Consider the following 11866-nt stretch of genomic DNA (forward strand, 5'->3'; position numbering starts at 1 on the left):
TAACATATCATACATAAAATGCGTCATTTATTTAGATTTCAAGACACTAATTTTAAGTGTCTTATGCATCAAATATGGTCATTTCCTTAAGTATCTTGACACATTTAATTTATTTGGAAACCTTATTGAAGTATTGATTAATATAAAGTTAGGTTCTGGAGGTTTGTAAAATTGTCATCAATCAAAAAAAAGTATGTCAAATGTTGTTTATTTGTTGTCTTAATGCCTTTTTTAAAATAACTTTTAGTCGACAGTAATGAAGAAAATGATGTACTACAACATGCGTGTACGTACTGCTCAGAGAAACCTGGCAGAGATCCGGCTGAGTCTAATAGAGAGGAAGGAAACCATGTTACAGTTACCCGAAGACTGCATCAGAACACTCAATCACGCCCTAAAGAGTGTAGGTGCATCCTTGGAAAATGTTAACAAAAAACTGTTCATCAGCTGCAACAAAAACATTTATTCTGCTTTAATCTCTAACTTCAGATTGCTGTTATTGTACAATATTAAGGAAGATGTTTTATACCTACCTAGCTTGAACGTGAGATGCCGGCTAGTTGTAAGAAGTCCGCCTGCACGATGGAGGACGGATCCACTCACTTGGTTGAAGGTTCAATCGACAGAAGTGACATAACCGCTGACATCAGTCCGGCTATGGAGCACAAAATACTCAGCAAGATTGAAGCACTGAGGGAGAGACTACAGCTGTGGACCAGGAGGCTGAAGGAGTCTGTTTATTTTTATTAAATACAAAGAGAATCTGACAGTGCTTTGTAGAATTAGGCTTCATTCTGTACAGTGCATAGTCCTACATTCGACATTCCTACATTCCAAAAATCTCTCTGTTGAATTCAGGATTGAAGACTGGTACGAGCGGGTTTGGACACAAGCCACAAGCATGATGGAATATAGAGTTCAGTTTCTGCTGATGGAGCTGGAAAGTGTTGGAAATATTCGTTTGGAAGAAGGCTGCTCGACTGACGCTTGGTACGTACTTATTTAGTATTATCAAAAATGACTAACATCCCTCATCCAAGTTAACACAGATGACATTTCAAGAATCTTTCCTTACATCAGTTTTCTATATTTGACACCCAACAGGTTTACTACCTGTTGCGACCTCCTGCATTCCCGCTTCTCTCATTCAGACTTTAAGGTTCACAGCATCACTGGTATTAAGGTCAACAGACTCATCCGCATCCACAACATTGCTTTGAGGCTTCGCTTTGAAGACAAACTTCACACCCTTTTAGCAAGCGAAGAGTCGGCTCTCTCTTCACAGTAAGTAACTATACTGTGCTGAAGACTGATGATAGGTGACACATTTTTACTCATTATTTACAGTCAGTTTATTCTTACTATTTCCATGATTCTAACAGTAATTGAACCATGCATTATTAGAATTTGAATCTAATTTCAAACTTTTTAAACAGCAATTACAAACGTCGGCTGGAGCACTTGTTCTATGTAGCAGACTGTGAAAACAATAACGGGAGAGAAGACAGTTTGTGCATCGTAGAGGAAGGCTTCAAAACATCTGAACAGAATGAGGTGTGTGTATCATCTTCTTTAAGCTTTTTTCACACAAACACCAAATCATGCTGACTCTCAAAATGTTTTCTTTGAACTAGGCCTTGGAAAAAGACAGTGCCATACCTTTATCCAACAGCCTGAGTGTGGCTGAACAGCCCAGAATTGAACACACTCTGGGCCGGGCCAGCCAAGATTCAAAGCTCAATACGGACCGGATCCCCTTCAGGCACGGTAAGTTACATTTGACTTGCTCTAGTCTGTCCGTTAAGTGAAATATATTGTTATTATTTGGCCAGTGCACAACAGCCTCCCTCTTTTTGTCACTTGTTTTGTTGCTAAAAGGCTTTTGTGTTTGGCCTTTAGGTCAGATTATTGTTTCCAAAGTGTTTGTGGGCCACAGCACGCCTCTCAGAGAGGGAGACCCATTGGACAGAAGCAGATATCCAAAAGTGATTTCTGTGTATCGCAATGTGGACGCTAAGCACAGAAGTGCAGTCAGTGAAGGTATACACTCTATTAAATATTAAGTGTTCAAGTAGTTGTGAAATGTCATTGCAAATCCATGTGTTTTTCATTCAGAGAGACCTCGCTCCACTAAAACACACACTGGTCCTGAGTGCAGTCCCAGACGAAGACAATGGTTTGTGTTTGACCATGAGCTTGTCCTGCCCGAGTACATCATTTACTTTGAATATATCAGCGCGGTGGGTTATTGTGTTCTTTCAACTAACTGTACTTTCCATTTCAACATAACTCTTGTTGAGCTGTCATGTGATCAGAATTCAGTAGCATTGCTTTTTTTAACCAAAACATACACATGTTAAACATAATTTAGTTTTTTTGTGTCTTCCCTAGTTGCATACTTGGTTTACAAATCATTTGATATATTTATTTGCATTAGTATATTAAAATTTAATTTTAAAACACATTAGAAGTAATCGATTACATTCCTACTAACCAATTGACATGCCTTAAACCTGTTGATATGTTGTTATTAGGATCAAGTACAACCACACAGCACAGGCAGAGATGAAACTCCGTCAAACGATATAATCCTGGACAGGGAAGTCCTCAACATGGACCCTGTGCTGCCGCCGCAGCCCAAGCTGTTGAGCTTGGATGACAAAATTCTACTTAACGTGGCCCGAGCCAACGTCCTCAGTCAAATCACTGTAATATTCTGTCTTTTCAAAAACCATATTGAGTTTTGAAGTCTTTTTGTACACTCCTGACAATGTTCAACATATTTATCCTCCAGGTGCTGAACCTTCACGGCAACAGTCTGAGTAAAATAAAGGAGATTTCCCATCTCACAGCTCTACGGCATCTTACCATCAGCTTTAATGAGTTCACACACCTAGAGGACATTTCTCACATGGTAAGATAAGAGAATTATCTATTAGTCTGTAGTCATAAATAACTGCATTTTCATGGTAAGGTGTCTCTGTAATATTGGATGGCATTAGTTAGTGGTGTGGCACATCATTTATAGCAGCTGTGTAGCAGACCATAGCAAAAAGTGGAGACATTTAACAATCTATTTTCTCTGTTATCCACATCACAGCCCAACCTTGAGTTTTTGGACGCTAGCTACAATCGCATTGTGACTCTTGAAGGGCTGAAGCGGTTGGGACAACTCAAACAGCTCGACCTGCGCTGGAACAAGCTGACCAAGGCCAGAGAGGACACGGCTGTGCTGAGGAAACACACACCAGCCCTGCTGAAGCTGGACACCAGATACAATCCCTGGAACTGGGTGTGTGCTGTTTTCAAAAATAAATCTAATAAAACATACTGTACAAGGTACAAATATAAGGTAAACAATGAAACTGTTTTCTATTTCAGCCAGAAGCAGTCAGAATGACCATACTGGGCCGCCTCACGACCCTCACACACCTGGACGACATGATGGTGGCAGAGGAGGAGGCTGCTTGTGCTGTTCAGATGGCTGCTGGATCCAAAGTTACCCAGGTTTATGAGTATTTCCATTCTACAATGAAGAACAAAGTACAGTACGTGAATATCTTCAGGTAAAAAACAGGATTTACTATAATTCAATCCAACCTTTTGACACTCTGCTTGCAGGCATCTCTTCTGGCCAACTCGCGAACCAACAGTGATCGTCCCCGCAGTCTCAGCCTGCTGTCAACAGCCCAGCTCCTATGTTCTTTCAGTCCTGCAGCCTCGGGCCTCAACCAAGAGCTGGAGCCAGACTGGACAGCAAAAGTGAGCTACATACATGCTTCTTAAATGAGACCTAATTTAATTACCTTTCCTGACATTTGGTACAATTGAAGTACACTTTTCACATCAATAACCTACATTTTTCTGCGTTATATTGACCAGATCACTGTGCTGAACTTTGACAACCAGAGGATTTCCAAACTGATAAATCTGAATAAGCTGGTCAATCTTCGCTGGGCTTCCTTTAACGATAATGACATTTCTAAAGTGGAGGGTCTGGAGAGCTGCTTGAAGCTGGAGGAGCTTTCCCTCAACAACAACAGCATAAGCACACTAAATGGTAAGTCACATGCTTAACTTGACTAGAAAGTTGGAACAACAACATTAATATAAACCAATACTAATAATACTTTCTATCTGTTTTTACCCTTCTGTCTTTTAGGGATATCAAAACTGCATTGCCTTAATAAACTGAGTGTTGATGGGAATCAGCTGACTAGTCTGGATCCTTCAGTCCTAGAACAGCTGCCCAACTTGTGTTTTCTGTCTGCGGAGAACAACTCTGTCAGTTCCCTGCATGGGATCCACAGATTCCGCTCTCTTCTTGAGCTCTACATTGGCAACAACCGCATCTCTGCATCACGAGACATCTACTTTCTAAAGGCAAGTGGGAAAGAAATAAGGACGGTAAGATTTGTATTCCCATGCATGTTTTCTGAGTTTGTATGCTTTTTATTTGTCTCCTCAGGGATTGACAAACCTCATCATTCTGGATCTTTATGGGAATCCTTTACTGGAAAAACTGGAAAACTATCGGATTTATGTGGTGTTCCATCTACCCTCCTTAAAAGCTCTAGATGGCGTTGCAGTGGTAAAAATAGACAACAGCGGCTACCAGTCAAACCTCTCAGATGTTGAAGTGCTGATGGTTCATCAAGTGGTTTGTGTTTGCTGTTTCCTCCAGGAGGTAACTGAGTGTGAAAGTGCGAAGGATATGTTTGGAGGAAGACTCACCCCTGACATGGTGGCAGAGAAGCTGGGCCACTCAAACTACACAGACATCACCTACCTCACCCTGCAGTCCTGCTCCATCAGGTAATAGCCTAGGTATACAGACAGATGAACACAGGTCCAAAACATTTGCAATGGTAATTTACTTACGTTGATAAACAGAGCTAAACAGAGACACCCTTTAAGCCACATCCCAATATTTGGTCCTTTCAGGGCTAATTTCATGTGTTGATTTCCCCCACAGGATTGTTGATCTGTCTCCAGCAGACTTGTTCTGTAGCCTGCTCAGTGTCAACTTAGACCACAACAACCTCACCTCCTTCTCTGGCCTCATTTACCTGCCTAATATCAAAGTAAATATTAAAACTGAATGTCAAAAAATAACAAACTGGCTTGTAATGCACCTGCGCCGTGGACAACTCCATTATTTCCGTTTTCTTTGTTATAGGCTCTTTGTCTGAACTACAACCACATCGAGTCCATCCTGCCCAGACAGAAGACTCAGGCTCCTCTGACAAACCGACAGATTCTGTACAGCAAAGTTCACTCCAGCGGTTACGGCCAACCCAGCCCATCTAAAGGGAAAGGGTAACAAAATTCCTATTGCAGTTTTTGACATATCTTTACATTTTCGACTCGTAAATTATGAAGTTCAACTGAACATGAAGCAAGTCACCATTAGGGGGCAGCACTGACCATTCCATGTCTGACCTGTTAGTATGATTTTCATCACAGTTGTTTTTTTCCACATACATAAAAAGCACATAAGACTGCCAGATCCAAATATTACAAAAAAAGAAACAAATAAGTCAGAACATGTCAAGAGCAACGGGGTTATAGAAAAGGCATTTTCTCAACTTCTCATAAGAGAAAAACAAATAAGATCAAAATAATTTAAAAAAGAAAACTAATCTTTCATAAATTAGAAAAAGAAATAACATACACTTAATAAATAATTTCAAAAAGAAGCGCACAAATGGGAAGAACATATAAATAAAATCAAGTATTAAATAAGTTAAAATATATTCTCTCTAGAGATATTATACCTTAAAGGAAATGTTTAAATCTTGGTTTGTATACTTTGTTGTCAGTATTTTGTGGGAATAACACTGAGCTGATTTTTTTCCAATCACTTTTACCTTTAATAGAAACCAGTTTATAAGCCTTTGCCCTGACTCTGGTTGCCGGTACCACTTAACAATAAGACTACCTTTATAAAGGATTCATAAAGGGTTTTTAATTAGGTTATTAATTAGGTTGTAACCACTTTATTAATCATTAAGAACCATTTATAAACATAGTTTTCATACATCAACACAGGCTCACTTATATTGGCTACCTAGCTTACCTCTTCTTCTTCATCAGCCAACATCCTTGGTATCTTTTGTTTACTGAGTTGATTCTCCCCCCAATGTTAAGCAACCGGTCACAGTTGCCCTGTTTATCTCTTGTCTTATAAAAGCTTATTAATGATTTATAAAGTGTTCACAACCTAATTAATAAATGAATTACAAACTATTCGTTAACCCTTTATAAGGGTAGTCTTATTGTAAAGTAGTACCTGATTGCCTTAAGGTGGTCTGCTCCTGTGAGGTCTGAGCAGTTAAATGAGGTAGTGGGAGGGAGAAAGAGATGTTCATTTAACCACAGAGGTTGCAAACTGTCATTCTCTTGACTTTTTTAAAGGGAAACTGGGCCCACTGGCAGTCTGGAGCCACTGATGGGCAGCCTGGAGGTTCTGCATTTGAGTCACAATGGCATCTCCAATATGGCCAATCTGCAGCTCAGCAGGCTCACCAATCTTAAAGCACTCTTCCTTCAAGGTATGTATGGGTAACGTGCAACCCCTCCCTCACAAAGCCTGTTAAAAGTGCGGTGTACAGAGCCTGTGAAAAGGCAAGCACCGAGAGCAACGTCTCCAATAGACCACAGGCCAGGTGGGGGATGAGACCCGAAGAAAAGAACGACTGACTTTCTTTTCAAATGCTTTTGATAGCTTTGGATTGAGGTTTGCTTTGTCAGTGTGTTTTGTCCCACAAAGCTGACCTTACTTGTCCATTCTTCTCTTTTTGCTAGAAAACCTTTCAAAGCTGGTTCTGAGATTTCAGAGCCTTTGACACCAAGGGAACCTGACGAATACCCAACACATGTTTATGTTGCATTCAAACCTTGCCTTATTTTAAGTCTGCAATTTAGGCTCTTATTCTGCATATAGAAAAATGTGATTGTTTGAAATATCTTTCCAATGTTTTATTGAGGTTTTCTCTCTCCATAGGTAATGATATCAGCCAGGTGGAAGGATTGGAGGGGCTTCGTCAGCTACGAGAGCTTGTGTTAGACAGGAACCGGATTAAAGCTCTGGCTGAGAACTCTTTCATAGCCCAGAACGTCCTGTTGGAGCTGCACCTAGCAGAGAACCGGATCCGGGAGCTCAACCATCTCGACTCTTTGACTGAGCTTCGCAAGCTCTTCCTTGGCATAAACAAGCTGCAGGTACTCTCCTCCTCCAGCAGCAGGGATCTCTCACATGCTGGATGCTTTTAATGCTTATATTATACATTATATATTATATACATTTTTAAATGAAACTGCATATTCAAATGTTATTGAAGCTACCGTAATGATTCACAACACATTGAGGTGACCACCAAGGTCACAGTACGCTTTTGAAAAGTTTTTGGTTTGCCACCAAACGTGACTGATTGGTTCATTAAAAACAAATGTGTTGGATGTTTAAGAATGTATTTTATTCAGTATGCAGCAGTATTACTTTGCCTGGCATTTGCAAAGTAAGACGTGAAGTATAGTAATCATGAGTCATTACCACCCCACTGTGGCTTGCGAGGGTTAGCATTAAGGAGAATCAAGTTTTGATTGAAGGTCAGGGCTGTGTAGAAAGAGGGGAACAATCAGGGCAACGTGTAATCAGCTGCTCAGTCTGCATCTGCTGCTCGCCCAGGGCGAGTGATTTGTACTTTTGTTGCCTGTTCCTTCTTCCCTTCACATCCTTAATGTTTCTATGCATTCAATTAAGACATGACATACAGCAATCATCCCCGCGCAACAGTTCTCACAGTGGGGGCGTCTTTGAATCACAGCCAAGTGCAACCATAAACCTGGGAATGAGAGAAAACACCCCCATGCCCTGTAGCGTGCCCAAACTCTCATGAGATTAATGGGAGCTCACACATGTAATCTCTCCCATCAGCTGCTTCCATCCTCCCACACCAAAATGTTGAAAGGTTCATTCCTATCTCTCCTCTCAACACACAGCGGGCTATGGCTAGTGGAAAAGAAACGTGAGTGAATAATAATTTAATGTAATCTTTGTTTCTGTACTTCTTGTAGGACATCACAGAGCTTGACAAACTAGAAGTTCTTCCTTCGCTGACTGAGCTCTCTGTTGTTGGCAATCCTGTAAGTGTTACAAGTGTTTGTGCATTTAACACACTAAGGTGATATGAAAATATGTGTGTTTCTGTTATGAGCTTTGCCAAGTGATGTGAATCTACAAGGTATCGGTCCCAGGACACTTTGAAACTGTTCTGCTCGCAAACCTATTATCAAAAGCACACTCACAGAATCAATTTCTCACTTGCACAATCCAAAACATTATCCCAGTGTAACTCTATGTTTCCAAATTAAGCGATTACATGATGGGCCATCTGCTGTGCCTCAAACTGGCCGGCATCAGAGACAAATCCGTTGACCAAATGGCAGCGAGCTATTGGCCCCGTTACATCACCCATCTGGAGCTCATGGATCAGGCCTGAGCAGAGCCTGCAGCCCAGAGCCTCTCTGTGGTCCACAGGGCCATGCTCAGCTGTGGTAGCCTCAATGCTGCTGGACCCCATCCCCCTTCTCTTCCCATAGGGATGGGGGTTAATCCTGCCAGGGGTAGAGGCCAACAGCCACCCTGGAGACAATACCTCCTGCTGTTGACAGCATGAGATTGCTACCTCACCCATGTTCCCTCGCCAAAGTCTGTCTCCTCCTCTCCACTGGACATCCATTGGCATGCGCTCACAGCAGCAGTGTCCTATAGGAACAGAAAGTTGGCTGAATATGTGCCCTGGCCAGAGGCTGCTCTCAGCTGTTCACTGGAAGATCCGTTGGGGACAAAACTACATAGGGTCCCACATAGCATCATATTTATCCCAGATGCCTCAGGGCAGGCTTCACTGACGCTACTCAGTAGCAACACTTTGACTCTATTTCTGGGTTATTTTATCCAAAAAGGCGCCTTTTTCGTTTTCCAGGTGGCCAAAAACTCTCTCCACAGACCAGTAATAGTACTCCGCCTGTCCCAGCTGCAGGTCCTGGACGGAGTGATGGTCACGCTGGAGGAAAAGACGAGGGCTGAACTCTTCAATGCTGAGCCTTCAGTGAGACTGCACACAACACTCACTCAGAAGCATTCATACACACACTGGACATACTTTGAGGACACACACCTATTTGAAATATTTATTTTTTGCTCAGATATCACTATTTTAGGAGAGCCAAATAGTAAACAATCTGAGTCTTCAGTATATGTTCCTGTGAGGAGAAGGCTTGTGAACACAATTTAGATCTTTAAGTGGGGTCATAATATTGGGCTGATGAGGGAGCTCAGGTTTTAACTCAGTTTGTAAGGTTCATTCCAACACTCTACTATCCTTTTAGCATGAAATACAAATGTAGATAAACCCTATCTCTCCATGGTCCTCATCAGGTAAGATGCAGTTCAACTGATAGAATCAAAATGTCAACAAGCAGACTCCATAAAAACGGGGAAAGCCGGGATCATACTCTTTCAGTACGACTGATTTGATGTTTATGTAATGAGAGAGCAGGGCAGTAATTCTCCTGCAGCTCTGAATTAAAAGCAGCCTAAGCCTGCTGGCTTCATCCTGCTGATTAGATGAAATGTGCCCGGCCGATAATGCACCAGTGGATTTACCCCCTATTAGCCAGGTCAACACGACCCCCTCTGCTTGTTAATCGTACATGTGGAATTGAGAGAGCACAGATCCTGGTTGTTTTTTTTCATTAAAAACACAAACCCCCTATCATTACTGCCATCTAGCTTGTCACCTTCAATTTCTGCTTGGGCCTCTGCTTTTGTTATTGACGAGTCGTAATTAGTATTCCCCTAATATGCTTATATATGTGGAACAATAAGCAATGTTATAACCAACCCTCGCCAAGTGTGTACACGCCGCAGTGACAGTAGTGGTCTTAGGGAGGTAGAGAAAGGAGAAACTTTTACACGGTAAGGATTCAAATATTAGTATGTTGAGTTGACGCTGCAGCAACACATTATCTGAATATAGCTTTTTAATATATTTTATTTGGAAATGTTGACTGCACAAAATACACTGAATATGAGCTTAAATAAATAGTTCCAAAAAGGGAGACTAACCACTTCATCCACTTGCCTAAAATGAATCAGCTAGACGTTCGAAAAGGAAAAATATATGAACGATGTCCTGTTCAGTCGGACCCACTGTCATTATGTGTGTACAAGTAAAGCGCCATGATTCTTTCTGGCGTAATACGTATTCCTTATGCTCCACATTTAATATTTCTCTTAAAGCCTTGTGCCCAATACCCTGGAGCTTCTCTTCCTACCAATGAAATAAACCTCCCTGGACTGCTACCCCTTGTGCCTCGGAACACCGCTCTCAGAGGAATGACTATAAGTGGAGGCCTGCAGAACTTTATGCACGGACACGACATCCTGCCGAGCAACATGGACGAGTCTCACTACACTTTCAAGCGTGAGTGGGATATATATCTTCTTTAAGGTCATTCGTGTCTGATGAGTTTCATTGTGTGTATCAACAACTTTTAAAGTCACACGAAAGGTCTGTTGTACAGTAAAAAACAAACTTTCTTTATAACGGTTTGACCACTTGTTTACTTGTTCTCTCTAACCAAGACCGTTGTAATACTTTCCATTACAGACAAAAAGCACAAGCACAGCAATGCGGTTCGCAGCGGCCAAAGTGACATCACCTTAAGACACATTCGAAGAACAGTAAGCAACCTGCCAGCCGCAGGCCAGCTTCATGATGGGAACAGTGTCATCATCACATATCCAAGCCAGGAGCAAGACAGCAGGTTAGGAAACCAACATTCAAGGGACTTTTGAATGCCTTTTAAAAACATAATAGATCTGTTTAAGACAATAGAACCCACGTTGACTTGTTCCCCTTTCTTTATAGATATCCAAATGGTGGCAAACCTCCACCCATGTAGCAGCAACTGGAGGTGGAGCATGAAGGTGAATCAAAGATGAACACATGTGACTGTGTAGTCATAAATCATAATTTGTTAGGGCCTTATATTTTGAAGGTGGTGTTTTTGTAAGTGTGCCTTAATGTATATCTGCATGCAATTGCATTTTTGATGAAGAAGTAGAAAAATAAAAAGGCATCAGATAATTCCAGTGCCTTTTTCTGACCTAGCTTTAACTTCCTGTAAACTTGTATTGATTTATTTGTTGCTGTTAACAAATCAATAAATCACCTTTTCCACTCGTTGAATTGTAGTTGAATATTAAGGCATGTTTAGGGTTACATTAATCAGGCTACTTGAAGGTAGCGCATCCCTTGCAAATGCATGTGTAATGACTATGACCTTGTTTTTTATCCACATATGTGGATCACTAACCATGGTAATCTGAGGATGAGAGGTTTTGGTGTCATTTCTGCTGCTATCCCGTCCTTGGCCCCAAACATGAGAACAAAAAACACCCACAGATGTAAGGGCGTGTGAGCTGGCAGGCTGCTTCCATGGGGTCAGATGGATCCCCAACAAGTGGATAATCCAGCTTTAGCACACCTCTCTGTGGACAATAATCTGCGGTCACTCAGATAAAGATGTAATCTTGAATGAGGTCCAAATGGATTTCAGAGATTGTCAGTTTCATCATGTTAGCCTCTTTTCGAAAAGCCCATTGCAGTTTCGACTAATAGGCAAATCTTGTGTGTTTTAACTGGAAATGAACCTACTCCACTCAATATTTAGGATGTCAGTTCTGTTGAACATAATAATCCTTCCAGTTTAGTTTTGAAGTCCTGTGGTTAACTAAAACTCAGTCTAAGCCTTAGATGAGGAGGCTATATTATATGATCTAAGAATGTCTGGG

At 41.3% G+C, this 11866-nt stretch overlaps 1 protein-coding gene across 1 annotated transcript in view; it reads left to right on the top strand.

The window, feature by feature from the left end:
* lrrc9 (leucine rich repeat containing 9) overlaps positions 1-11255 on the top strand; it is a 14530-nt gene extending 3275 nt beyond the window's left edge. Inside the window, exons 7-32 of the mRNA XM_063908813.1 lie at positions 248-403; positions 538-731; positions 859-990; positions 1105-1284; positions 1437-1554; positions 1635-1767; positions 1900-2040; positions 2116-2240; positions 2535-2708; positions 2795-2914; positions 3101-3292; positions 3382-3507; positions 3622-3762; positions 3883-4060; positions 4163-4383; positions 4469-4591; positions 4685-4815; positions 4976-5084; positions 5180-5319; positions 6418-6554; positions 7007-7224; positions 8080-8148; positions 8991-9116; positions 10310-10493; positions 10680-10836; positions 10941-11255. Of these exons, the coding sequence (XP_063764883.1) occupies positions 248-403; positions 538-731; positions 859-990; positions 1105-1284; positions 1437-1554; positions 1635-1767; positions 1900-2040; positions 2116-2240; positions 2535-2708; positions 2795-2914; positions 3101-3292; positions 3382-3507; positions 3622-3762; positions 3883-4060; positions 4163-4383; positions 4469-4591; positions 4685-4815; positions 4976-5084; positions 5180-5319; positions 6418-6554; positions 7007-7224; positions 8080-8148; positions 8991-9116; positions 10310-10493; positions 10680-10836; positions 10941-10974 (3759 nt within the window). The 3' untranslated portion in view covers positions 10975-11255. The remainder of the gene's footprint in view (positions 1-247; positions 404-537; positions 732-858; positions 991-1104; positions 1285-1436; positions 1555-1634; positions 1768-1899; positions 2041-2115; positions 2241-2534; positions 2709-2794; positions 2915-3100; positions 3293-3381; positions 3508-3621; positions 3763-3882; positions 4061-4162; positions 4384-4468; positions 4592-4684; positions 4816-4975; positions 5085-5179; positions 5320-6417; positions 6555-7006; positions 7225-8079; positions 8149-8990; positions 9117-10309; positions 10494-10679; positions 10837-10940) is intronic.
* Positions 11256-11866: the final 611 nt, after the last annotated feature.

The sequence above is a fragment of the Eleginops maclovinus genome, chromosome 19, assembly GCF_036324505.1.
Source record: "Eleginops maclovinus isolate JMC-PN-2008 ecotype Puerto Natales chromosome 19, JC_Emac_rtc_rv5, whole genome shotgun sequence".
Classification (NCBI taxonomy): Eukaryota; Metazoa; Chordata; class Actinopteri; order Perciformes; family Eleginopidae; genus Eleginops; species Eleginops maclovinus.